This window comes from Nothobranchius furzeri, chromosome 5 (assembly GCF_043380555.1).
Source record: "Nothobranchius furzeri strain GRZ-AD chromosome 5, NfurGRZ-RIMD1, whole genome shotgun sequence".
NCBI lineage: Eukaryota > Metazoa > Chordata > Actinopteri > Cyprinodontiformes > Nothobranchiidae > Nothobranchius > Nothobranchius furzeri.
Window position 1 is genome coordinate 68,270,375 of NC_091745.1, and position 27,636 is coordinate 68,298,010.

General features: G+C 43.1%; 2 protein-coding genes across 3 annotated transcripts; both read left to right on the plus strand.

Annotated features, from left to right (window-relative positions):
* The first annotated feature begins 546 nt into the window (after positions 1 to 546).
* On the plus strand, positions 547 to 11,989 carry LOC107379108 (sialic acid-binding Ig-like lectin 5). The gene is made up of 10 exons (XM_070551847.1): positions 547 to 1,503; positions 1,869 to 1,957; positions 2,235 to 2,639; positions 3,728 to 4,024; positions 5,811 to 6,074; positions 6,336 to 6,593; positions 6,675 to 6,956; positions 7,069 to 7,168; positions 7,242 to 7,311; positions 9,407 to 11,989. Exons 2-10 carry the CDS (start codon positions 1,897 to 1,899, stop codon positions 9,788 to 9,790), a joined length of 2,121 nt encoding a protein of 706 aa, XP_070407948.1. The 5' UTR covers positions 547 to 1,503; positions 1,869 to 1,896; the 3' UTR covers positions 9,791 to 11,989.
* Positions 11,990 to 14,159: 2,170 nt separating this feature from the next.
* On the plus strand, positions 14,160 to 27,384 carry LOC107379296 (uncharacterized). Of its 2 annotated transcripts, none has more exons than XM_015949996.3 (8): positions 14,160 to 14,264; positions 14,595 to 14,661; positions 16,472 to 16,828; positions 17,133 to 17,462; positions 20,621 to 20,908; positions 21,132 to 21,267; positions 21,481 to 21,545; positions 27,316 to 27,384. In XM_015949996.3, exons 2-7 carry the CDS (start codon positions 14,619 to 14,621, stop codon positions 21,506 to 21,508), a joined length of 1,182 nt encoding a protein of 393 aa, XP_015805482.3. In that variant the 5' UTR covers positions 14,160 to 14,264; positions 14,595 to 14,618; the 3' UTR covers positions 21,509 to 21,545; positions 27,316 to 27,384. The 2 variants fall into 2 exon arrangements, with proteins under 2 accessions (XP_015805482.3, XP_070407949.1); XM_070551848.1 differs by having other exon boundaries at positions 16,472 to 16,540.
* Positions 27,385 to 27,636: the final 252 nt, after the last annotated feature.

Below are 27,636 nucleotides of genomic sequence, written 5' to 3' on the forward strand. Positions count from 1 at the left end.
CTGGTCTGCCACTTCAAGCCTTAACTTGAACTGTGCCTGTGACCTTTCATTTATTCAATATGTTCCTAACTGTGGAAACAGATGAAATATCTTAGCTTCAACACACTTGAATGGTTGATTCACCTAACTAAGTCATTCAGCTTTGCAGATGCCTCCTACTGATTAAAATCAGGCGTGTTGAAACAGGGGAAAGAAATTAAAACATGCTGAATAGGAGTACTCCAGGACCAAGACTGCCTATCCCTGCTCTAAACAATGATTTGCATCATTATACAGAACAGCAGCTATTTAAAAAAATCTTTATTTTGTTATTTGGTTTATTATAATCGTTGTGTGGCTCAAACCTTTTACCTTCAATTTAACAGAACCACGACGGCCGAGTAGCAGCTGAGAATGGAACTGCAGCCCCTGGACTCACCGGTGCTCCAAATGAACCGGAGTACGCAAGCATCGATTTCTCTCTCTTGAGGCCTAGAGCTGCAGCAAAGAGGCAGAAGAACGCCGAGACAGAATACGCTGAAGTTAAGATAAAAAAAGAAGGTGGAATATGAGGCTAAGAAGGTGCTGATCGAGGAGGAGAAGGAGACAAAAGACTACCAAGTCATTGATGATTCCAGGGAGGAAGTGTACTCCAAAGTGAATAAATCAGTGGATGGAATCTGAGGACCATGATGGATTTTGTAGATGCCTAAAGGCTTTTGTAAAATATCCAGCCACATGTGCTTGATTTGGTTCCTTTTTCAACTGTGATGTTTTTATATAAATAGCTCTCTCTACTGCTCAGCAGAAACAAGTGCACGCAAATCTTAAATGTTTTTGTGCAACCTGCCAAACTCTTTTATAACTTTTATTTTGTTCATATTTTTAACCTGTTCTGTGACTTTTAACCTTTAAATATGATGTAGCTGGTGTTGAAATGCTTCCCCTCTGGTGGTCTTCTTTAGCCTTTGTTTTAAATTTAGTGGGTTTGCTTTTAAACAAGGTGATTAAGTAATTCATTGCAATTCTGTGGTAATAAATAACAAAGCTGCATTTTAAATTTCCTTCGGCAGATTTCATGACTGCGTGGAGCCCCTTTTTGCTTCGTGTTACAAAGAGGAAGGCTGCACAACCTCCAAGGCCATTGCACTGGTTCGCAGGGTTTTGCAAGGTTTTCTGGTCTGTTGCGTAGTAGCTTTTGCCTCTTCTCGCTGATGGTGAAGATGAAAAGATGCTAAATATACTGTTTCATTTTTTGTATCAAGTAAGCTACAAATGAATAAGTAAAGCGTGAAAATTAGCTAGCACTTCCCCCTGCACTAAAATCATCCTGGATGTAAATGTTAATAAAACTAGAATTAAAAAAAAGACAAAGCAGAACGGCAGTCTTTCAGGGAGGAGTGTTATTCAGAATTGTGACGACTTCCTGGAACTTGATGTTGTGCAAAGATAGAATGGAAAAATAAGGAAGGAAGAGAAAGCTTAGAGAAGATTGTGCTGTAAGGAGAAAAGAACACAGACGAGGTAAAAAAAACTTTTCCTTAGTTTATTTTATTTTTTATTAACTACTGATTAAAATCTTTGTGTTTTGCATGTTGTCACCAGATGAGGTAACTTAAATGTGCTTTTAATCCTAATTATTTGTTCATCAATGTAATGAAGGTAACATAAGGTTGGGTTATGATCTAGAACAGTCTGATGATGTTGTTAGGTCGTTCTACAGTTTAAAGTCGAAAAAAAGGTAAAATAGTTTTGGTTAAACCAATCGTTACAGAAACTTTCCACATCCTGTATTAAACACATTCAAGTTTGGACTTTCCACTAATCCTGTTTCTGCTTTTTCCTACATCCCCTTCTCTGAAATGTGAATTTCTCTTTGTTTGATGCAGAGATAAAAAGTTTGGACATTAAATAAAAATGTTTGTTCTCATCTGGATGACTCTGCTTTGCTCTGTGAGAGGCATCACCGCTAACTCAGGTATGACAGGAGCTTTCTTGTTCTTAATACTACAGATTCTTAATGACTTATTTCATAACAATTAAGTGGGTTTTCATATTTAAAGGCATTTACTCTCACAAACAGATTTCATAATAAACTTATTTTCATTTGGCATAAATATTTTGTACTAAAAATATTTCCTTTAATGTTTGAATATCTGTGATGTAAACTCACAAACAGCTGATCTGAAACAGAAATGTTCCAGTGTGATTATTCCAAAAATATTAACTATTATTTTGTCTTTTTTTATTAACAGAAGCATCAGTAAGAAGAACTTGGCACTGTCAGTCAGACTACTGTGTTAATTTTTATGAGAACATTACCGCAGAGGCAGGACTCTGTGTTGAGATCTCATGTTCGTTCATTACCAGTTCTTATTTCAAACCTACAAATCTAGTCTGGTACAAATGTGAGTCATCTAGAAGCAAATGTGGAGATTCTGATATAATACTTCACACCAACAACGAAAACAAGGTTCAGTCTAGATTTAGAGGACGAGTCTCCCTGCTGGAGCCCAAATTGCATCATGGGAACTGCAGCATCATCATCAGCAACCTCCAGGAGTCTGATTCTGGATCATATCAGCTCAGAGTTAATGGTTACGTCTATGGGAGGGGAACTGGATTTACATACAACACGAGGACAACAGTTCATGTTAGAGGTATGGAAAGCCATTATGTTTATGTTGTAATGTAAGGAGATTGGGGGTTAAATCATGAGCAATAAGATGTGATGATTCTATATAAATGTTCTTTGTTTATTCAGGGACCATAAACACACTTCGTATTAATTCAGACAGAGTCAAGTATATAATTAAAACTAAACTTTATTTTCTAATTTCTAATTATAATACATGACAAGATATGAAGTATGATGTGTGATGAGTGTGATGGAATGTGATGTAAAGTAAATGTATATCAGAACCTTTGTATCTGGAAGAAACTGTGAGTTCTGGGTGTAAAAGAATTTAGTCTGCTATAAACTAGAGAGTTGATTATTAATAAAACGGCACCAGACACCAGTATGCAGGTCTACGATACCCTTGCATGGGTTGCTCCCGGCGGTCCGGAGGGTTGCGGTCAGAGTGGTGAGGTCACCGACTGGACGTCGAAACCACAATACTCAAGGGATTAGTAGCTTCCTCTGAGTTCAGCTTCCCCGGCCATGAGATGCAAACCGGAGTCTGCAGATTAGGTGTGATGTTAACTTTAACCTTGTGTCACATGTGTGTGAGAGTGTGGTTGATTAACTTGTCACGTCAAGTACACTGATAATAAGATAAATGGATCATTTGCAAGAACAATATTCATTTCAGCTTAATAGACTTAGCACAGATTATTCAAACATTTCATTTAACCCCTTGTTCATACTTATATGATTATTTATGTATTTCATTTCATCGTTCAGTATTCATTATTATAAAAGTTCACTTTTATTCTGTGAGAAATCCAGCAGTCTGAGATAAGGGAAAAGCTATTGATTGGGGAAGAACACTTTGTTGACAATCTCGTGTCCTGGAATGTCAACAAGCACTGAAGAATCTTTCTTGGTTGAGAAGATTAGAAAACACACAGAAGTAGATTTATTCCTGTGGATTAAAGGGTCACCATGTAGGTCAAAATATAGATGAAAATTGACCCTTTCTGGACGTTAAAATGATTATGATCTCTAGGGTGAGAAAATGATGTTTGTAATTAAAAATAAGTCAGAAACATCACCCAGTTCCACCTATGACCCATGTTTCATCAGCTCTACAGCAGAAACCCACTCTGGTGGTTCCTCCACTGACTGAGGGACAGCAGACCACACTGACCTGCACCGCTCCTGGTCTCTGCCCTGGATCTCCTCCTAACATCACCTGGAGGTGGAGAGGAGAAGAAGAGGAGGACTTTAACATCACAGGAAACATCACTGCTGTCACCCAGACACACAGCTCCACTCTGACCTTTAACCCCTCAGCTGAACACCACGGCACCAACATCACCTGTAAGATCAGCTTCACAGGTGACACAACCACAGAGGAGACCGTGACTCTGAATGTGACCTGTGAGTATAATTTTCTTCTTTATAGATTATTGTTACAAGTTCTCATCAAACAGCATCCAGATGGAGAATAGGGACAGGTCATCTCTAAACCTGCCACAGGCAGTTCCATACATCTCTACTGCCCTTAAGTACCTTTATCCTAAACCTGCCAAATTCATTCATTCATTTATGAAGCATCTTCCCACCACCAGTCAAGGCAGCCCACGATATAATACAGACAATAGTTAAAAGAGCAATAAAACAGGAAAAGAACAGACCAAGAACAAAATCCATCCATTGTCTGAACCCGCTTTGTCAACGTAGGGTCGCGGGGGGCTGGTGCCTATCTCCAGCGGTCAATGGGCAATCAGGTGGGGTACACCATGGACAGAGAGCCAGTCTATCACAGAGACACACAGGACAAACAATCACACACACACACACTCACACACACACACACACGCACGCACGCGCGCGCACGCACACACACACACACACACACACACACACACACAGACACACACACCTAGAGACAATTTAGACAGACCAATCAACCTAACAGTCATGTTTTTGGACTGTGGGAGGAAGCCGGAGTACCCGGAGAGAACCCACGCATGCACAGGGAGAACATGCAAACTCCATGCAGAAAGATCCCAGGCTGGGAAGCGAACCCAGGACCTTCTTTCTGCAAGGCAACAGCTCAAGTACTAAATCATCCTATTAAATTACTCTTAAAATCCAGTTTAAAGAACTGTCAACAGTTTAAAACACATACACAAAAAAACAAACAAAAAGAACAATAAAAATCAGACAACATGAGACACTAAATACATACTTCTATGACATCATAGTATGTCATCAGTTTAGCTCTGAAAGACCACAAGGATGTTGCTTGTCTAGTTGTGCGTGGCAGGCGGGTCCACAGCTTTGGTAGCCTAGTGAACCAGACCAAATTCTTGCTTTGCAAAGTTTGGTCTAGGCATGCTCCATTGGAACCTCCGCAGCTCCTACCAGAACTCTGGCTAGCCAATCACAGCTCTCTAGAGGGGTTTCAAACACATAAAGAGCTGTGATTGGTCCATAATGCTGGGCCAATCATAGTGCTCTATCTGCTTAGTGAACAAATCAGGGCACTCTATATGCCTGGTGGGTGGGATGATGCAACAGAGTGAAACAAGAGTATGTCACATTCATTGTCCAGTGGAATGTGGAGATCCTTTGAAAGACAACGTAGAACCCGCCCCACAACCGAGAGCCGTCAATGGAGCGTGGCCAGACTAAATAATACATTTATTTAGTCTGGCATGCCAGGCCACAGCTTTGGGGCTACGATTAGTCTCTATCTCCTTGATATTTGCACTCAGACCTTGGGAAAACCAGAAGATCAGCAGCAGCAGAGAGAAGAGACCTTGCGCGTACACAATTCTCCAAAAGAGATGAAAGGTAGGGGGACAATGATTGGAACATAAATAAGTACCATGACTTCTACACGGTACCTGTAGCGCAGTTAAACCTGGAGAAATGCTCTTGAATTTTATCACCCCTGAGATAAACCTTGCTGCAAGTCTGGACCATCTGGAGCCTCGAGAGAGTAGCAGCAGCCCGACATATAGGGAGTTACGATAGTCGACTCCGGGTATCCAGTCCTATTCATCTATACTGCACTATAGTGGATGATCTACAGATGACAACAGCTATTTTTATTACAAAGTTACAATAATATTCACATGGAACTGCAGCCTGAAGATAAAAAGGGTTAGTAGTCCTTTTCCATAAGGCTTCTTATACATGACTTTTATTTTTATAGATGTAAAGGAGCTTAGAGTAGATGGGGACACCAGTGTGAAGGAGGGGGAGACTCTGAATCTGACCTGCAGCGTTGAAAGTTTCCCTGCGTCAGTCATCACGTGGACTAAAGATGAGACAGGAAACCATTTCCAGAACACGAAAGAAGACGGAATCAGCTCTCTTTCCATCTCCAACGTGACCAGGGACGTTTCAGGCCTTTACATCTGCACAGCAGCACATGTGCACCACACTTTGACAAAGAAGATAAATGTAACAGTCACATGTGAGTACACAGTACTTAAAGGTTCTGACAGGTTAAAATAAGGAATTGTGTTAATGTCTTGATCTAATAATCATGTGTAGAAAGCATGCAGTTTAAATTTTTACATTAAAGTGAAAACGTGACTGTCGCAGCAGTAACTTTCATCATTTTCCACCATTTACGCATAGTTTTCTGTTTTCTGTCACATTCAACAGAATCTTTTAGCCCGCAGTTGTAATTTTAAGATAAAGTACAAGCTAAAACCCGCCATGTCCTCCACAGATAGAGAACCTCGGGTTACAGGAGAGACGACAGTTAAGGAGGGGAAGGATCTGAATCTGACCTGCAGCGTTGAAAGTTTCTCTCCGCCACTCATCAAGTGGACCAAACATTCAGAAAATAAAGTTTATGTCCAAACTGACTCCGGATCAGCTTCACTTCTCATCCCAAATGTAAAAACAGAACATGCTGGAAGGTACATCTGTACAGTAGAACGTCTGGATGAGAAAGTCTCCGTAGAAGCTGAAGTAACTGTGACTTGTAAGTAAACCCCTCTAACACGTGATGTTTAGACTCAAACTTCATCCATGACGTATTATAAGGTCATTTCTGTGTTTTCAGGGTTTTCAGATATCCTAAAAGGTTCTGGATGTGTTCTCCAGTCCGAGGTTCTGACCTGTGTGTGTGTCAGTGAGGGGTTTCCTTTACCCACCATCAGATGGTCTCTGCTGAAGAACCACACTGAGTACTCTGTCACTACCAAGGTGTCAAACCACACAGTCAACAGCAGCGTTACCATCAGTCGCCATGGCAACATCAGCGTTGAGTGTTTCAGCAGCAACGGGGTTGGAGAAGCAACAGAAAACCTCATAATCCAGCAAGTCACCTCTGAAAATGCAAAAGGTTAATCCCTTTTTCTGTGGTCACATGACTCAAGTCGTGCATTTTATTTATTTATTTATTTGTAATGTACATGTCGTGGTATTAATTTATATTTTCTCACTCCTAATTGTAGATCAGCTCCAAAATTCCTTAGACCTGAATGTTATTATAGCCTTTCTGATTGGGGTTTCCCTTTCTGCTGCCATCTTCTGTGCGGCAATGAAATGTTGCAGGTAAGCTAAAGTGCTTTTTAGAGAATAACGCATTTAAATCTGTTTTAATATGTAAAAACATACTTTACTGCAGAAAAAAAAAGAAGAATCCTGAAAATATGGAGACAACTATGGAGATGATGGCCGGTCAACAGGATCCACCGGTACCGGTTTCTGATAAATTTACTTCTCTGAACAATATTAAGACTGATGCCACTCATAAGTGCACAGGCAGAAATGTGTGCAGGACGTTAGGTTGATTAATTCACTCAGCCTTCTAAAAACTATGCACATTTCAGAAGACTGTTATTTTTGGATGTGTGAACCAAAGTGTGATAACATCTGTTGAATGAGTTCACATTTTAGCCGTAAAAAGGGGAACATTTCGAAATCGATGAAACAACAGCATGACGTGCAATGGCAGAAAACAGATCCGCTTCAAAAGACATAATCTTAACAATCAGTAAGGATTCAGAGCTGCAGCAGGTGCTTGACATCCGATGGTAAATCTTGGGTCAGATGATGTAAACAGATACTACTCAGAACGCAAAACAGAGTGAGAATAATGGTCAGTAAGAATGAAGCATAAAAAAATATGTGAGTTGAGTCATTTACTTCAGTAAAATGTTCGTTATGTGCATAAAAATATTGCTGAGAGCTGAAAGTAGCAGTTTGCACTATGAAGTACTTTTTAAGTCAAGTTAAGCTAAACTCTCATTAGTTGTCACAATGGTGTGTGTGTGTGTGTGTGTGTGTGTGTGTGTGTGTGTGTGTGTGTGTGTGTGTGTGTGTGTGTGTGCGCGCACGTGTGTGTGTGTGTGCATGTGTGTGTGTGTGTGTGTGCGTGTGTGTGTGTGTGTGCGCGCGTGTGCGTGTGCGTGTGCGTGTGCGTGTGCGTGTGTGTGTGTGTGTGTGTGTGTGTGTGTGTGTGTGTGTGTGTGTGTGTGTGTGTGTGTGTGTGTGTCGCCACGCTCGGGAACCATTTGGTGGTTTAACCTAGCCTGGCCTGCCAGACTCGTCCTCTGTTTAATTCTGCACAAAGAGTCTAGTAACACAGAGGCAGAGAGGCACATGAGGGGCGGGACTAGCCAACTAAAAAATAACCAATCAGAAAAAAGACGGAAACGCCGACTGTGCCGCGTGACGCTGTCATTATTTAGCTGTAGTAAAAAATAGCGTCGTAATAGCATCTTTCTTTAGAAGAAAGGCTTTTAGCGCTTCTACTTGTTGTGGTTTTAAAGACGTGTCCCAGTCATTTAGACCAGAGGAAAGAGCCACAGCAAACTCCCGCTTCGGTCGCCATGTTAATAACAAACTCGGCGTTGTGGTGTGTGACGTACGCTGCTCAGCGCTGATTGGCTCGGTTAGAATTCTCAGGGGGTGGGGTTATTTGACTAGGAGAGTTCCCAGACCCGTTCTCTGTGCAGAATTAAACAGAGGAGGAGTCTGGCAGGCTGGGTGTCAACCGGGGAGGCATTGGGTCCCATTTTAAAAGTCTTTAGTATGACCCGACCGTGGATTTGAACCCACGATCTCTTGATCTCAGCGTGGACACTCACACCACTAGGCCACTGAGCTGGTTTAGCATTTTTTTAAGCTGACAGTTAAAGATGAACATCCGTCCTCCTTTTTGCTTCTCCACAATGAAGATGGATAAAAATATCTTACATTTTGAGCTTTATAACATTGAAACTGTATTTAGATGTGGCTTAAACTGGCATTCTCTGGGTCAGCAAGAGGCCCGGCATCAATTCTGGACGAGTTTAAGGGTTTTGTTCATGAGTGAAAGAAGGAGACGGCTTGAATCAGTCTGTTATAAAGAGGCCAAGATTTAGATTTACGTTCTAGCCCTGAACCTTGTTCACGAGTATTGCATAATGAGCAAAAGCCCAACATCACAGGCACATGGCAGCCGACGTGCTTTTCCTCTGCATGGTGCAGCCTTAGGAATAGGGTTAGGAGTTTGGGTATTTTGGAAAAACTTGGAATTGAGCTGTTGCTCTTCCACTTAAGAGCCAGTAGAGGCTTGTTAGGCGGTTCCCTGGAGGTATCCAAGAGGACGTGTTCTGGACATGTCCTTCCAAGAGGACACCCCAAGGCCAACCCACGACAGGTCTTGACTAGAAGCTAAGGAAAGGATGGTTTAGCGATGCGTACATTAGCGTATGATTATCAAACCAATTAAAATGTGGGTTCAATACGTTCTGTGGATCTTGATTGAGTTAACTGTCTAATGTTTTTTTTTTTTGTACATGGTAGATTTATGATGATCAAGCAGTTTATGGAAACAACATCCACATCCAAGCAGGAACCGAGAATCAAGCTGTGGCTGCAGAGAAAAGTGCTCCTGAACCCAACCGTTGCCCCAGAGACGTGGAGTACGCCAACATCGATTTCTCCAAGCTGAAGAAAAGAAGTTGCAGGAAGGAGCGAGAGGCCACCATGACGGAATATGCAGAAATTAAGACGGGGGTGAAAGAGCAAAGACACGCCAGCAATAAAGAAGACGCTGAGATGTTGGGAAGTGAAGAGGTGGAGCTGGTGACGGACGACGATAACGGCATAAAACAATGTGTCTCAGAGGAGCAGGAAGCTCAAGTGGAGGCTCTTTACTCCACTGTGAAGGATGTTATGGAAATATGAGGGCTGAGCTGCATTTTGCTGGATGGCTTTTGGGATCGGATCAGATTAGATTATTATTCTGTGACAAACTAAATCTATCACGGTCTAAAATCAAAACCGGCCAGAAGAACAATGAAATACATGTTTCATGTATAAATGTTACAAATCTAGTCATTTCTTTGTGGGCTGGAACTAGAACAGTGTTTTTCTTCAGTGTTTTTAATATTCTCAGTAATCTAGATGTGGATTTAACTCTAATGTAGCCCTCCTGAGACCAGCTGCGAGAACGCATTCGCTCCTGTGTTGCATCTAAAATGATCCATTTGGAAGGGGGCTTGCAGGTAAAATGCCTCTATGACACACCACTTTTGCATCTGGTGAAAAGTAGGGAAAAGTCTCTGTGAGCTTGAAGTTAAAGGAGACATATTATGCAAAACTCACATTTTTTATCATTTGGCGCTGCCATGTGGGTTTTTACTGTCGAATAGTGTGCCTTACATGAGCTGTTTCAAAATGTCCTAGTTTGTGATGTCACAAACAGGGAAATTTACATAAAACCCCTCCTCACCTCTCCAGGATGGAGGAGCAGCGGCTCTACTCCAAGCCCCTCCTAGGTATCAGAGCTTCTCAGCTTATAGCAGCCTAAGCCTGGGGTAGGTGGGCGTGGCCAGCTTCAGCTTGATTTCTTGAGCACTGAAACGGCTCATTCTGAAAGATACTAAAAAGTTAAAAATAAAGCTACTGGATTTGCTTTATGTGAGAAATGTTTTCTGCAAAGAAATTTATGTTTTGTATTAAGTATTATTATCTTTTTAAGTCAGTTTTTTTCCTTATTTAGCACAGTGTAGTAATTTGGAAGACCAAAACACAGAACGAACAAATATAATGTATTAGTTTAGCTTAATTGTGTGAGTCATTTACATGCCATTTTCACTAGCTGTCTCTGTTTAAACAGTGACTTTCCCCCAACAGACGCACTAACATCACTCCTGGGGCGTTGGCAAAAGTGTCCCTGAACTGCAGCTAAACAGCCAATCGTGTTTGGTTTCTATGAAAACTTTGAGATTTTCTGGAGGATCGGCAAGAGCGTATTTTTTTTTTTGTTTTTGTTTTTTTGTTATTTAAGTATTTTTATTATGTTTTCCAAATATTTACATACAAACAAAACACCAAAATACAAACAAAATACCAAAATAACCCTCCCCCTTACAGCACAAGCTAGCTCAAAACCACACACAACCACAATTCATAATAATTTCAAAACATGCTGTCCAACAACTTTTATATCTTTTTACCAATAAAAAACAAAAAATCATTCCAGGTTTCAAAATATGAGTCTTTTTTCCCTTCATTTTAGCAATTAATAATTCATAAGATGCAATCTCTGTCATGTTATTATCCAGTCTCTGTAAACAGGTGCCTCAAAACTTTTCCATTTACGCAGTATGACTCTAGCTGCTGAAATAAAACCTGTAAGAGCCAGGGCCCCTGCCGTTGTAGACATGTTCGGTACACACGACAAGTCTCCTAATAAACAAAGTCGAGCAGTTTCCGGTAGCGGTATATCCAACCACTCTTGCATTGTATTCAATATTTTTTTTCCAAAAAGGTTGAACAACATAGCATGACCACAAAGAATGAATAAAAGTACCTTCCTGCCTTTTACACTTCCGGCATCAGCGTAGTTAATGTCTCAGAGGAGCAGGGGAATAGGCATTTGCTACAGGAAATAGCATGCTAGAAGGAATTGGATCACTTTTTTTCTTTCATGTACTCCTTTGTTGATTTGTACAGATCCAGCTCAAATCATGCAATAAAATGTTTTTATTTGTTCTCATTTTACATGATTATAATGTTTAATAGAACTGGATACGTTGTTTGATATTTGTGTGGCGTTATTGCCACCTTCTGGTAGAACTGGGTATTGATTTTTGTGTTGCACACTGGATAAACGTTGGAGACGAAAATCTCAGCCTACAAAACAATCTTGGGAGTCCTAAGGTTGTCCTAAGTTATGACAACAAAGTGTGGATAAGAACAAAAAAAGGACATTATGGACAGCAGCTGGTCTTAAATGTTTTGTAGAGTGTTCCTGTCATACTTGTGTATTTCATTTGAATATTATTAAAGCCTAACTGCTCATTTGAAGGAAGCAAATGAATGATTATTAATGTGAAAACTTATAAAGAACAAAACCCCCGCCAACTGCCACTGTTATCAGGGTTTAGCTGGTTTAATTATTTTAATGTCACACATCGTATGGAGGGAAACCTGTCATTTGATCATGTCCATCCAGTTCCTTGGAAGGGATCCAAAGGCCCTCCTTATCAGCTGTCCGAACCATCTCATCTGTCTTCTTTGGATGTGAAGAAGTAGCAACGATTTTTCTCTGTGCTCCCCTTCAATAGCCAAGATCCTCTCCCTTTCACTGATGATGACTCTAGCTGCTTCACAGAGGAAGCTGATTGCAGCCACTTGTCTCAGTGACCTCCTTCTTTTGGTCATTACTGAAAAGATCAATTAATTTTTGATTCAGCTCTATGTACCTCAATAGATAGGCAAAGTGTCCACGTCATCTGTGTCCTGCTCCATTCTAACCTTATTCGGAGATCCCATTAATATGTCATGGTGGGTGAGTTCGAGGGTCCCAACGATCCTAGACGCTGCTTTATGGAGCAGTTTTATCTCTGAAAAGGTGTTCTGGGTGAAGAACCATGATGAAATAACGTTTTATGTATGCAGTTCAGGCATGTAGGGTCTGTCGGTGCAGCAGGTGTTGACATTCCAGTTCAGAAATGAATGAATAAGTAATGTAAAAAGTTAACCGCCGACCAAATTTTTTAACTAAAGAAATCAGAAAAGTCTTCTTGAATCAGGCCGAAACTCTTTAGCAAAGGTGCATTTGGTAGTTTTTGTATTTCTTGCTGCAGGTTTTGCTTTTCCTTGTCAACACAAAAAGTTAAAGGCGCTTATAACTGTACTCTCTAGAATGACACAGGGTCTGATTCCCTGTGGTGTTCTGCTGATTGTACTGATGTGACCAAAAGCTTTTTTATGTAAACCCATTAATGAAGTGTGACTCCTGTTTTCCAATGAAAATCTGTTAATCTAGTTGATTAACCTGGTAGCTGGTTGGTTGGATTTTAAATTTGTTACTCACACAGCTAATCAGCACCCTCCATCATAATTACGGTGTGTGTGTACTTGTATTTATAGGTTTATGTGGACATATTTTTACTTTTAACCATAGTGTGTGGACATTTTCACATTGTGGGGACATTTGGCTGGTCCACACAACGACAAAACACCCTAAAACGTGGTTTTAGAGAAATGGAGTGAATTAACTTTTGTGTAGGAAAAACAGACGTGTGTGTGTGCGTGCGTGTGTGTGCTTTTCTGTTGCATTTAGACAAAAAATTATTATATCTATTACGCAACAAGAAAAGCACTTGTATCCTACCCGGCACACTCCCGTCCTAGATCAGATCGATCACACATAGAGTATTTGGTGGTTTGACACCTCGGGGCGGTTTGAGCGTGTGAAGACCCAAAGCAAAACTTTCACCGGGTCCCCGCTTGGCCACGCTATATGCCACAGATGCAAGCTTGTGAGTAAAAGGTATGTTCACGAGTAATGAGGAAATGAAAATGCACGCCATTGAGAACAGAACTATCAGACTGTCACAAATGTTCCATTTCTGCAAAAACCTCGAGACTTTCCCATTTTAGGATGAACAAATACCAGAATTTTCAGTAAACTGTCGACCTTTGTCCAATGTGACCCTTTCAACGACACAGACGTGTTGCTTTTAAAACAAACAAGAAGCCAAAAATAGCACAAAGAAAGCAGACGGTCTCAGGTAACCCACATTTTGCCAAGTCTAACATGTCAGAAGAGTTTATTGAAAAGTAAAAATACCAGGCAGAATAAAGACTTTTTGAAACTTAACTGAGCGAAGACATCTTTAAATAGAACATGCTGTTGCCATTTCAGATAGTAGAAAAAAAGAATGATTTGATTGTCGATAATCATTCTGTAAAATGATTTTTGGCAAAGTGCTGAAGAGGCAAGGTGAAGATCACTGACGCCTTTACAATCTGTGGGATTAATTTTAGCATCTTAATTTCTTATTTGCATAACTCAGAGAACGTGACTCATCACTTTAATTTACAAAACTTCCCCTTTTCAGTTTTTATCAAGATCTAAATGGTTTATTAATTCAAATTTATTTTGTACATTTTTGCACCTAAAAGTGTTAAACTGAAGAACATGCAAACACTACACAGATGGGCATGCATGGCTGGGACTTTTGCTGCACATGCATCCAGTCTGAGAGGGAACAACGTGATCTGTGAAGTGGAAAGAAGCTTCCTGCAAACCGAAGCTTACATAAAAAAACAGTAGAAAAGGAGGAGGAAGAAGATTCAGTTCAGAGCTGAAAGGCTGAGCAGACATCATCAAGGGAAACGAGCAGGAGAATCAGAACAAAGAAAGGTAAAATTTATTTAGAAAATAACGTCTGGTTGATTTACTTAAACTCTAAAAAGGAATAAACTGGTAAATTTAGTCTGAAGTTGGTTATTATAAAATAATTAATTACAATAATCTTGAATTGTTTTACTCTGATAAACTTTCTTGAATTTTTTTTATGAAACCAGATTCGTGAATTTTAGGAAACTCAGAACACGTTTTTATTTGTAACGATAAAGTGTTGTCAGCAGGTCCCTGCTGCCAACCTGAAAGGTGTTTTTGAACCAGTTCCATCCAGATCGTTTTCTTTTGCTTTACTTTTTGTCTCTCTGGTTTCTGTTTCTGCATCAACAGGCCTTCTCTCTCCTCCAGTCAAAAATGTTCACTCTCATCTGGACATCTCTTCTCTGTCTTGCTGCAGGTAATAAATAACATTTCTTTTGGAAGCAAAGTGTGCAAAATTTCATATTTTTTCAGAATTCCACATTTAAAGGTGTGAGACACATACACAAAATAACTTTTTTTATGATTATTTCTCATTATAATCAGTCACTCTGAGTTTTTCATACAAGCTGAACATGAAAATAGTCTCCTACGCCTACCTCCTGCATTAGCTTCTGATAGAAAATAGATGGTAAAATGCAAGGATTTGAAATTCCTCACAGATTCATGGACTCACTAATCTTGACTCACGACGGAAAAGGCTGTTATTGTTTTAATGTCTGGGAATCAGCAGTGAACATCTTGGCTAGTTCAAGCTAACCGTTAGCTTTAGCAACTTTTCCACACAGCAGACTTCCTCCAGGCTGTTGTGTTATTTGTGGAGATAAAACGCTAGTCAGTGGTAGAGTTGCGTTGCTGTTATCCAATCTGAGGCAAGATGTCCAAACATCAGGAAATAAGACTCTGAAACCTGCCGTCTGAAGCTCGGCTGTGATGTGGGTCACTACTAGCTTCTGGCAATGGTGCCCCGGCATATTTTTCCCCCAGAGTAAAACTTAAAAAGGCATTAATTTCTAGTGGAGACCACTCCACTTGTATTGATTAGTGTAAACAAGTGAACCACTACGTTAAATCTAACAGGTCAACATAAACTGTGGTTTCCCCTGTTGTTCTGCAAAACCAGCCTCATTTATCACTCCAATCTGCAAGTTTAGAGAATAAAACAAAAACCAAACAAACACCTCTTTGCCTTTAGATAGATAGATAGATAGATAGATAGATAGATAGATAGATAGATAGATAGATAGATAGATAGATAGATAGATAGATAGATAGATAGATGATAGATGATAGATAGATAGATAGATAGATAGATAGATAGATAGATAGATAGATAGATAGATAGATAGATAGATAGATAGATAGATAGATAGATAGATAGATAGATGATAGATAGATAGATAGATAGATAGATAGATAGATAGATAGATAGATAGATAGATAGATAGATAGATAGATAGATAGGTAGATGATAGATAGATAGATAGATAGATAGATAGATAGATAGATAGATAGATAGATAGATAGATAGATAGATAGATAGATAGATAGATAGATAGATAGATAGATAGATAGATAGATAATCTTTATTGACAGACTCTTAGGTCCAGATAATAAATATATAAAGCAACCAAACATTAAATACAATTAATGAAACAAAATGTAAAAACAAATAGAACAAATAAAAAAGATAAAAGCATAAAATTAAATAAAAATCTAAATCTAATTAAAAAACTTACTATCCACACAATTAAGAGTAACCACATAATTCGCAGCTCCTTTTTGTTTCATTTAAAGCTATACTTTGCAACTTTTTCATATTTTTAAATCATTTTCTAGAGCCAGTATGTGATAAAATGTCCCTTTAGAGGGTTAATGAAATGTCACTCAGACCCCCCTCCACCGCCCCCTGCGGCCAAAATATCGCATTTGCAACTTCAGAGTTTTTAGGAAAAAAAACTAAGCAGACTGCTGCAGTATGCTTCCAGCACATTTCCTGCATGTTTTAGTGATGAATCATTTCTGTAGACACGACTGAAGTCTGGAGAGACATTTCAGCTGTTAGATTAAGGTATTAAAAAGACAAACGCACAGTGAGGACATAGGTTTAATTTTTGGTTGGATCACAGAGAATTAATAACAGACACTAAGGGGTGCTAAAAACAAGCAAAACTGCTAAGTGTGTCTTTAAACTGTTTCCAGTTGTTTATTTCTTGTTTGTCTTTCAGGTGCTTCAGAGGAGTACACTGGTACCACTCAAAATACCACTCTTCTGACAACGAATGCATCATTAGCAGGTTGCATTGCTCTTACATGTTCTTCAGTAGATGATACATTCCAAAGTTTGAATGTGTTCAAATGTAATTCATCTGGAAATTGTGACAAAAACACAATTAACTCCACACAAGAGCTAAGAAATTATTTTAGGGTTGATGTATCAGCGCCTGTGCCGAAATCTTTAATGGAAACAAGAAACTGCAGCAACATCATCAACAGCCTCAAAACTTCTGGCCTTGTGTTATATCAAGAGGCTAATGCACACAGCTTCTGCAAATGTGTTTCTAAGGATGATGTCTCTGCTACAGGTACCAAAAACCAGTAAAAACTAAAACACAGTGATGTTTCTATAGCATTTAATGAAGTTAGTGTTTAAATCCATATATAGAACTTAGCTTTTTTTATTATTATAAACTAATTCTGGAGTCATACATGTGTGATGACTAAACTGTTCCTTATTTGGGAAGCATGGCTGTCTTATCGAGAAATTCCAAATGTTTGGCAACAGAGCTGACAGTTCGGGTGTGTTTTGAAACCAGATCCATGCATAACCTAACCTCTTATCATGTTTTTTTTTTTTTTTTTTTTTTTTTTTTTTTTTTTTTTTACCAGCCCCGAATCCATGCCTGAATCAAACACCCACACTGACGATTCCTCCTCTGGCTGAGGGACAGCCAACTAACCTGACCTGCACTGCTGCTGCTGGTGGTGGTGGTCTCTGCTCTGAATCTCAACTCAAATTCACCTGGATGTTGTGCGGAGCAGGAGTCATCACAGAAAACATCACAGACCCTACAGTTAATAACGTGACCAATTCAATTCAGGACCACATCTCGACTCTGACCCTAAACATCTCAGCTGATCATCACAACAAGAAGATCACCTGTAGGGTCACCTGTGCTGGACACACGAAAGACGTGACACAAAAGCTCAAAGTGAAGTGTGAGTTTTTTTTTACTTTATCACTCTATTTACTTCATAGGTTCTCAAAAGAGATTAGCAACAGGTCTCAGCTGAAGGCACTACACGCTTTTTATTATCTAAAGTTCGCTCAAAACTCCTGAGGCCGCATGCACAAGCACGGAAATCTGGGATACGTTTTTTTTTTTTTCAATGCAAAAATCCCAATACATTTTATTAGTATGGTAATATGGAAAAGTGCAAAGCTACATGCTAATATAATGGCTTGTGTAAGCATGCTTAAACAGTTATAAATCTATCGGCCACACTTACAGTGTACTCTGAGAAACCGTCAGCGTCTCACACCAGAGACACATGATGAACAAATAACACTTTCATATCCATGCCATTGCATGAGCAGATGCTAAATCGTGCACAAAGGTGTGCAGAAAATAACGTAACCAACAACAACAACAACGGAAATGCTGCAGCAGTGTAGAGACAGTGGTGTGAAAACGTGTTTGCCCCTTCCTGGTTTCTAACTTGTTTGCATGTTCGTCACACTTATATGTTTCAGATCATCAAACAAATTGAAATTAGTCAAAGAAAAATGCAAAGTGAAGGTTTTTATTAGCGACGTGGTGTTTTGTGACAATGTTTGCTCCCTGTTTTAAAACACACTTTCACAGTGATTCATCACACTTGGGTTAATTTTGTCTAGCCTAGTAGTGGGAGATGGCAGAGGAGTTGGGTGCCCACTCCAAAACCAGAGGGTTGCCAGTTCAAGCCCGGTCTGTTGCTGCCGTTGTGCCCTTGGGCAAGACACTTGTTCCACTTCGCCTGCTGGTGGTGATTGGAGGGACCTGTGGTGCCTGTGTTCAGCAGTCTTACCTCTGTCAGTGAGCCCCAAGGCAGCTGTGGCTACAAGGTAGCTCATCACCACCAGTGTGTGAATGTGTGTGTGCATGGGTAAATGACTGATTGTGTTGTAGAGTGCCTTGGGGGGTTGTAGAACCTTAGTAAACAATATACCAAAACAGGCCGCTTAATATTTTACAAGCCTAGATGGACAGTTGAAAAGGCAAAAATGATTTTGCTATGCATGTTGGTCTGGTCACGCTCCATAGAAGCCTCAGCAGGCCTGAACAGTATTGCATTATGCCAATCACAGTGTTCCATTGGTTTGGTGGGCCAATCACAGGGTTACATTGGTTTGGTGGGCCAATCACAGCATTCCACTGGGTTTGGCGGGCCAATCACAGGGTTCCACTGGTTTGGTGGGCCAATCACAGCATTCCACTGGGTTTGGTGGGCCAATCACAGCATTCCGCTGGTTTGGTGGGCCAATCACAGTGTTCCATTGGTTTGGTGGGCCAATCACAGGGTTACATTGGTTTGGTGGGCCAATCACAGGGTTCCACTGGTTTGGTGGGCCAATCACAGGGTTCCACTGGTTTGGTGGGCCAATCACAGCATTCCACTGGGTTTGGTGGGCCAATCACAGGGTTCCACTGGTTTGGTGGGCCAATCACAGCATTCCACTGGGTTTGGTGGGCCAATCACAGCATTCCACTGGGTTTGGTGGGCAGAATGATGCAACAAAGCTGAACAACTAAGATGATGATGAAACAGTTTTGGCATCAACTTTGGACTGGAGGTATTTAAGTCTTTTATTTAATAAAGGATGCATTTGCATCTTCTTGAACAGTGTATGGTAGGCTGCTCAGTTGACTGACATCTGTAGCAGTGAGGGTCTTGGCCGGACATCATAAATATATAGGGTGACTTGTCAGGTTACCATTTAAACACACAGACCTAATTATTTCCACACATTTTGTCAATCAATAAATTATATAATTAACACCTGACTAATCAAGTGAAGTAGATGTTTATTTCATTTTGGTTGATTGGTGTGAGAGTCGTTCTGGTCCGCACTCCAAGCTAGTTTGTAGCGGTACTGGGGTAACGTTTGCCAACTACCATGAAACACAGAAGAAGAAGAAGAAGAAGAAGAAGAAGAAGAAGAAGAAGAAGAAGAAGAAGAAGAAGAAGAAGAAGAAGAAGAAGAAGAAGAAGAAGAAGAAGAAGAAGAAGAAGAAGAAGAAGAGTAAACAATTCATTCAATCTGACGAACAGCATGGTTGGGAACTGGCACTATGTGTGATGTAAATTCATTGAATTGTCCTGACGTTAACTCCCCCTGATATGTATTAGTGATGTGTTGGTCGCGAACGAACCGGCTCTAAGGGTCGGCTCTTTAAAGTGAATGACGGGAGCCGGCTCATCATTGGGAGCCGTCCCCTTCCATCCCCCCTCCACTCTTGCTTTGGTGAAAGCTACAGGTCAACATGTGTGACTGCGTGTCCAGACTGTCCACACACAGAGCAGTAGGGGCGGGGAAGAGGGAGGATCAGACTCAGACACACAGCAGAGCACATGCGGGTGGAGGGAGACGAGAGGGAATGAGGAAGAGGAAAAAGGCGAGCAAGAGAGAGGAGAGTGCGACGAAGACGGTGAGAAAATGAGCGCCAGCAGTCGGAAAGTGGACATTTCTTAAAGTGTTCAGTTATTAAATCCATAGAAATTATAAATATTTGATATATTGCATTTTTTACATTAGTAAATAATTTTACATATAGTTTTGCATTATTTTGGTTATAAATGTACTCTACGCAACAGAAAATCTGAGGAGCCACTTGGGAGCCGAAAGAGCCGGCTCTTTTTGGTGAGCTGAGCCAAAAGAACCAGCTCTCTAAAAAGAGCCGTTATTCCCATCACTAATGTGTATGGAGTCCACACACCTTGGACATCATTCTTCCCAGCTTCATTACGAGCTTCATTGCAAGCTTCATTACGAGCTTTATTACGAGTTCAACTGGTAGATTTACATTATCATGTTTAAACAAGTGCTTTACACCATTCTCATGTTGATTGGAATATACAAAGGACATTTGCTCAAATTCATGTGTACAAACAATTTAAAACAGCTTGTTTCCTCAATTTGAATGTAGTCCATATTTTAGTCGGATAATCATCCGAGTTTTTGCATATGAACTTTCCCTGTCGAAAAACTAAATTCTAAGAATGTTAAATGCAAAACAAACTGCTTTTACTTAGAAAATATAAGTTTGTACTTGCCTTCAAAGTAGTTCTGCACAATTTGACTCACAATCGTTTATGTGTGTTCTTTGTGGTTTTAGATTCTGCCTTAATCTTGAATAACAGATCTACATGTAAGGTCCAGTCTGGGGTCATGACCTGTGTGTGTGTCAGTGAGGGATTTCCTCTACCTACCATTGAGTGGACGCTGTTCGAGGACAGTCCTATGTACACCATCATGACCAATGTGTCAGAGAAGTATGTCTACAGTACCATGACTGTGTCTCATAAAGATCCCCAAAACAAGATGGTACAGTGTGTCAGCAAAAATACTGTTGGAGAAGGAAATGCAACGTTAACCATCTTAGAAATCACAACAAACAAAACAAGTAAGTGTTTACATCATTTTTGATAGAAAATAATTGCTTGGGCACTAATTGTCTTGAATGATTAAAATGTGATTAATTAAGATCAATTATTTACAAGGCCTCTAATTTATTAGATTCATTATCTTTATCGAGTCCCACCTCTAGTTTACGGCCAACATTTTTCATTTGCACCAGACTGCAGCTCATTCAGTAACAAATAACATGGATATTTTTTCTCTTCTAGGCCACCTAGATGTTTTTAAACTATTGAACGAAGTCTTAGAGCGTCCACTGCTTTTCGTCATTGTGCTTGGGACTGGAATTCTGATCGGGATTTTACTTTCTGCCATCATTGCTTGTTTGGCTGTAAAATGCCTCAGGTACTGTTTGTTTCTGTATGTGAATCTAATAAATGATGGGTTAACGTTCTCTAGGTCAAGTCTCCTCCCGGCTGACTGTGGATTTTTTCTTTTTTGGAACTTTAAATGAAATGGTCAACGATTATCTACAGTTATATATACACCATGATAAATGATCACATCATAGCATGTTTATTGTGATCTTTATTGAGTTGTTTTCTTTGTTTTTAACAGAAAAAAAAAACTCCAAAAATCTGGATGAGCGGCTGGAGATGGTAACTATTGAGAGTGTTGCCAAGGTAATCTGTTTATATTATTACTGGTTTAAATGCAAATTTAGTTTAGTACTGAGTATTTTCCTTGCAACGGTCTTGTATTAATTGCACCACAATGGGAATTTATGTTGAAATCCCATTAGTCGTCGCATACTGGTGAAATGTGTTCCCCACATTTGACCCATCCCTTGTGAGAGGGGTGAGCTGCAGACACGGCCACACTCAGGAACTATTTGGTGGTTTAACTCCCCAATCGAACCCCTTAATGCTGAAAGTAAACCAGAGAGGATTTAGGCCCTATTTTTAAAGTCTTTGGTATGACCTGACCATGGACTTGAACGCATGATCCCCCAGTCTCTGGGCAGACACTCATACCACAAGGCCACTGAACTGGTTAAAACAACGCTAAATAAGTGTCCCCACTACTCCCTCCTACTGATTGAAAACAGAAATACAACTGTCGTAAACAAACCTTCAACGGCCTGCTGTAACTAGTGCAAACAATGAGCTAACGCTTACACATGCTAACTGATATTAAAATAAGCCATGGAGTAAAAAGATCCCATGTTGGATGAAAATATTACTTACAGGTATTGTACAACAAAGCCAGGTCACCAGCAGTCATTAATAGCCTCCTTCAGCTCCCTTAAACAAGCGTAGCCACACCACTCTGGTTCACTCTGGTTTTTGCTCTTTGCTTTGCCTCCAAAGACATGATGCTAAATAAAGATTATTCTCCTTGTGCTTTGTATTGACAGTGGGCGAAATGAAAAAGCTAACTTCTAGTTTTTATATGAGCTACTGGTTTAGTAAACAGTTATTACCGTAAAGCAGCTATAGCTCTTTTCCATCAACCGTTTTTCTGTTCCGATTGTAAAACCGTTCCAGACAATCTAACTGGACTGCGCCAGTCATGGGACTTTTTTGGACCCCTTCTGTTGTAGGTCCAGAAATTTCTGGAGTGGTAAGGTTAGGTTAAGGCAACAACACAGTCAACTGAGTGGTTGACAGAAATGTGTTACTACCTGCAACTAGCAAAATAAACAGAGTTCCATTGTTTGTATTTTCATTAATAGTACATGAATTTGAAAAAATGCCAGCTAGTAGCAGCAAGTTTTGTTCTTCTTCAGAGCTCCATACATTTCTCACCATCATTGTGAGAGTCCACACTCAGAAGGAGCTAGGTGGACAGGGAAGGATTTTTTTTTTTTTCTCAGCGGATGGCAGCCGAGAAAAATCAGAGCGGACATTGAGACGGTGTCGGGCCAAGCTGAAGAAATCAAAGCCCAAGTAAAGTTATGAAATGAAACTACCGGAGTGGATTATTACTATTATGGGCTGCACGGCGGCGCAGTTGTTAGCACTGTTGCCTCGCAGCACGAAGGTTGCAGGTTCGAAACTCGGTTGCGGCCTTTCTGCGTGGAGTTGCGTGTTCTCCCCATGCATGCGTGGGTTTCCTCCGGGTACTCTGGTTTCCCCAACAGATCACAACATGCCCTATAGGTTATACATTGTAAGTCGCTTTGGATGAAAGCGTCTGCCAAATAAATAAACATAAACATTATTCTTTATTTTTTCTGATTGGAAATGGGACAAATACACCGAGGTGCTGCAACGCGCTGGATGCTATTTATAGTCACAGACTGGCAAACTGAGGCAGCGAGAGCCAAAACTGCAATAGCAACAGTCTCCTGAAATTGCAGACTCATACCGGAACACGCCAGTCCACAATAACTCCACCCACGCCATGGTGAACCTTGCAGATGGATAAGCGGCTATAGAGACCTCCCACTAATGTTTCTACCTGAATCACACAACTTATAAGTGTGGTTTAGGGGAAGCAGAGGGCTGCAGAATGTCACGCCTTGTCCTGTCTCCCCGTTTGGTTCAGCCTGTGTCTCTGTTAATTGCTCCCACCTGCCTCTCGTTTCCCAATCACCCAAGCTCCCAGCCCTCCTGTATTTAAACCCCTCCAGTTCTGTGTCTCTTGTTGCCTCATTGTTTCCATGTCCTGTGTCCAGATATCATTAAAACCCTTTAGAGTTTTCTAGTTTGTCTGCCTGCCTGCTTACTCCCCAGCGTTTGGATCCTTACCTCCGCTCCACTCACCAGCACGTCCTGACAGAATGAGGCAACCCAGTAAAGGATCCCGCGGAGAGGTTCTCCCTTGGGAGTGCTTGCTCCAGTTTTTACCTTCGGACCACCGGCCGGCTCCTCTTCCTCCGGCATCGCCTCGCCGCGGTCGCCGCCGCCGAGCCCGGGCTTTGGCGATCCTCTCCACCCTCCCGGAGCCGGAGGGAGAGTTGGACGGGGAGGCGCAGATGGACCGCTCCTGCTATGTGGGCACCAGACTGGCTGTGTGCTCCCCCAGAGTTGGCCCACGGCGTTTGGAAGGATGCCGGGCTCCACCGTCACCCTGTGTCCCCGGAAGGAGCCGCAAGCTCGCAGCTGCCCCGGCTCAGCACCCCGGTTTGGAACCGCCCCCAGTTGGATCAGCTGTTCCATCTCCGGTCCAATCAGCACCTCCGTCATCTGCAGGCGGAGGAACCACTCCTACAGCCCAGCTGACAGAGCTCGCCGGTCTCCAGGCGGAGCTTGGCCGGATCCGTCAGCTCGTCAGCCTCCGGGAGTTCCAGCTGGACACCCTATCCTCCCCGTATCTCCAGGAGAGGGTTTCTGTCCGGCCAGCGGCTCCCTCGTCTCAGAGCCAGAGGAGCGAGCCTGCAGTCCACCCAGCAGAGCTCGCCAGTCTCTGAGCTGAGCTGGTCCGGCTCCGTCAGATCCTCAGTGTCCAGGATTTCCAGTTGGACAATCTATCCTCCCTGCTTTTCCAGTTACCAGCTCCACCAGGTCCTGCACCACCAGTCCAGTCAGCGCCAGTTCCAGCGATGGTCCCGGAGGTCGCGCCGTATCCTGTTCCAGCGGTGGTCCCGGGGGTCGCACCGCATCTGATCCGGCCTGTCCAGGTGGTCCCGTCTGCAGCGGCTCCTCCTCCACTCCAGAAGCCGGTGGTCCAGAAGCCGGCGGTCCGGAAGCCTGCGGTCCAGAAGCCGGCAGTTCGGAAGCCGGCGGTCCAGGAGCCGACGGACCAGAAGTCGATGGAAGTCGACGCCCCCAGGCCGGGGGTCGACGCCTCCAGGCTCGAGGTCTACGCGCTCTCTCCAGTCCAGAGGTCGACGTTCTCTCTAGTCCAGAGGTCGACACTCTCTCCAGTCCAGAGGTCGACCCTCTCTCCAGTCCAGAGGTCGACGCTCTCTCCAGTCCAGAGTAGGACGCTCTCTCCAGTCCAGAGGTCGACGCTCTCTCCAGTCCAGAGTAGGACGCTCTCTCCAGTCCAGAGGTCGACGCTCTTTCCGGTCCAGAGGTCGACACTCTTTCCGGTCCAGAGGTGGACATTCTTTCCGGTCCAGAGGTGGACGCTCTTTCCAGTCCAGAGGTCGACGCTCTTTCCAGTCCAGAGGTCGACGCTCTTTCCAGGCCAGAGGTCGACGCTCTTTCCAGGCCAGAGGTCAATGCTCCCTCGTGTCCAGAGGTCGACGCTACCTCGTGTCCAGAGGTCGACGCTCCCTCGTGTCCAGGGGTCGACGCTCCCTAGTGTCCAGAGGTCTCCGCCATCTCCAGTTCAGTGGTCGACGCAGTCTCCTGTCTCGAAGTCGACGCCTCCAGTCTCCAGCTCTGAAGCAGACGTTCCTGTCGCCAGCTCTGAAGCAGACGTTCCCGTCGCCAGCTCTGAAGCAGACGTTCCCGCCGCCAGCTCTGAAGCAGACGTTCCCATCTCCAGCTCTAAAGCAGACGTTCCCGTCTCCAGCTCTGAAGAAGACGTTCCCGTCTCCAGCTCTGAAGCAGAAGTTCCCGTCGCCAGCTCTGAAACAGACGTTCCCATCTCCAGCTCTGAAGCAGACGTTCCCGCCTCCAGCTCTGAAGTGGACGCTTCCAACTCTGAAGTGGAAGCCTCCCCGTCTCCTGTCTCATGTCTCCCTGTCACAAGTGTTCCAGTCTCCCAAGTCTCAAGTGTTCCAGTCTCACAAGTCTCAAGTGTTCCAGTCTCACAAGGCTCAAGTGTTCCAGTCTCACAAGTCTCCAGAGTTCAAATCTCACATGTCTCAAGTGTTCCAGTCTCACAAGTCTCAAGTGTTCCAGTCTCACTAGTCTCAAGTGTTCCAGTCTCACAAGTGTCAAGTGTTCCAGTCTCACAAGTCTCAAGTGTTCCAGTCTCACGTGTTCCAGTCTCCCAAGTCTCAAGTGTTCCAGTTTCCCAAGTCTCAAGTGTTCCAGTCTCCCAAGTCTCAAGTTTTCCAGTCTCAAGAGTTCCAGTCTCCCAAGTCTCAAGTGTTCCTGTCTCCCCAGTCACAAGTGTTCCAGTCTCCCAAGTCACGAGTGTTCCAGTGTCCCCGTCTCCTGTCTCGAGTCTCCCAGTCGCGAGTGTTCCAGTGTCCCCATCCCAAGTCTCAAGTCTCCCGGTCACAAGTGTTCCAGTGTCCCCGTCCCAAGTCTTAAGTCTCCCAGTCTCAACTGTTCCAGTGTCCCAAGTCTCCCAGTCACAAGTGTCCCAGTCCCTCAAGTCTCAAGCCGCCCGGTCACCAGTGTTCCAGTCCCTTGAGTCTCCAGAGACCCTTCCTCGTCCTCGTCCTCCTCCTCCAAGACCCCCTACCCCGAGACTTCCCTGGTCCCCCATCGCCGGCCCCCGAGACTTCCCTGGTCCCGCCTCCTGGTCCCCCGTCACCGGCCCCCAAGACTTCTCTGGTCCCGCCTCCTAGTTCCCTGTCACCGGCCCCCATGACTTGCCCAGTCCCGCCTCCTGGTCCCCCGTCGCCGGCCCCCTAGACTTCTCTGGTCCCGTCTCCTGGTCCCCCGTCGCCGGGCCCCAAGAGCCCATCCTCGCCTCATCCTCTGCTGCAGACGCAGGCCCCCAAAAGCCCGTCATCGCCTCCTCCTCTGCCGCAGACGCAGGCCCCCAAGAGCCCGTCATCGCCTCCTCCTCTGCCGCAGACGCAGGCCCCCAAGAGCCCGTCGTCGCCTCCTCCTCTGCCTCAGACGCTGGCCCCAAATAGCCCATCGTCGCCTCCTCTGCCCCAGGCGCAGGCCCCCGGACTCTACTGGTCCCTGCCTCCTCTCCATCGGTCCCTCGGTCCCTCTCGGCCCTCCCTTTGGGTCCCCCTCCGCCCGCCCTGCTCTGTGTTCCTGTGGGCGTCTGGAGTCCGCCCTTTGAGGGAGGGGGGGGAGGGGGGGGAGGGGGGGGGGGTACTGTCACGCCTTGTCCCGTCTCTCTGGTTCAGCCTGCGTCTCTGTTGATTGCTCCCACCTGCCTCTTGTTTCCCAATCACCCAAGCTCCCAGCCCTCCTGTATTTAAACCCCATCCAGTTCTGTGTCTCTTGTTGCCTCATTGTTTCCATGTCCTGTGTCCAGATATCATTAAAACCCTTTTGAGTTTTCTAGTTTGTCTGCCTGCCTGCTTCCTCCCCAGCGTTTGGATCCTTACCTCCGCTCCACTCACCAGCGCGTCCTGACACAGAAGGGGATGCGAGTTGGGTGCCATCTCTCAGTTCGCCAGGCAACGCCTCCTTTAGGTGCATTTTTCAAACAGGACGTGTGGCTGAACTAAGTCTCCACCCTTTAAATATCAGAAAATTAATGTAAAGTGATGCCATGACTGAATATTTTCTGAAAGAAGTATTGTTGTAAAAAAATGAAATAAATAACTGTGCAAATGCAAAATCATGTTGGAAAAACTTCTAGTTTTGTTTTTCATGCACATTTTTTTATGTTTGGTCTGCTTTAATTGTTTGACAACAGAAGGAGGAGGAGAATGGAATCCAGGAGAAACAAGAGGATGGGACCCAAGGTCAGCAGGAACCAGGAAGAGTAGATGAATCTACTTGGCCATGTCCGACTGATTCAAACGAGGCACCAAATGAAACTGCGCCAAAAGAGGCTGTGTACTCGGACATCGACTTTTCTGCAATGAAAGGGAAAAGTCCAGCTGACATAAGGGAGCAAGATCCTACTGAGACCGAGTACGCTGAGATTAAGAGAGAAAACGGTGATGGACAAGACGGTGGGGAGGGTGGGGAGGTAATGGGGGGCGATGAAGAGATGATGATGATGATAGAAGAC

What these genes read in the sequence shown, in the direction of transcription:
- LOC107379108 (XM_070551847.1), top strand. Translation starts at nt 1,897, where the DNA reads ATGTTTGTTCTCATCTGGATGACTCTGCTTTGCTCTGTGAGAGGCATC. An exon ending in GACAACAGTTCATGTTAGAG is followed by an intron (nt 2,640 to 3,727) that starts GTATGGAAAGCC and finishes ATGTTTCATCAG; the next exon opens with CTCTACAGCAGAAACCCACT. An exon ending in AGCTGAAGTAACTGTGACTT is followed by an intron (nt 6,594 to 6,674) that starts GTAAGTAAACCC and finishes CTGTGTTTTCAG; the next exon opens with GGTTTTCAGATATCCTAAAA.
- LOC107379296 (XM_015949996.3), top strand. Translation starts at nt 14,619, where the DNA reads ATGTTCACTCTCATCTGGACATCTCTTCTCTGTCTTGCTGCAG. An exon ending in ACAAAAGCTCAAAGTGAAGT is followed by an intron (nt 17,463 to 20,620) that starts GTGAGTTTTTTT and finishes TTGTGGTTTTAG; the next exon opens with ATTCTGCCTTAATCTTGAAT. An exon ending in AATCACAACAAACAAAACAA is followed by an intron (nt 20,909 to 21,131) that starts GTAAGTGTTTAC and finishes TTTCTCTTCTAG; the next exon opens with GCCACCTAGATGTTTTTAAA.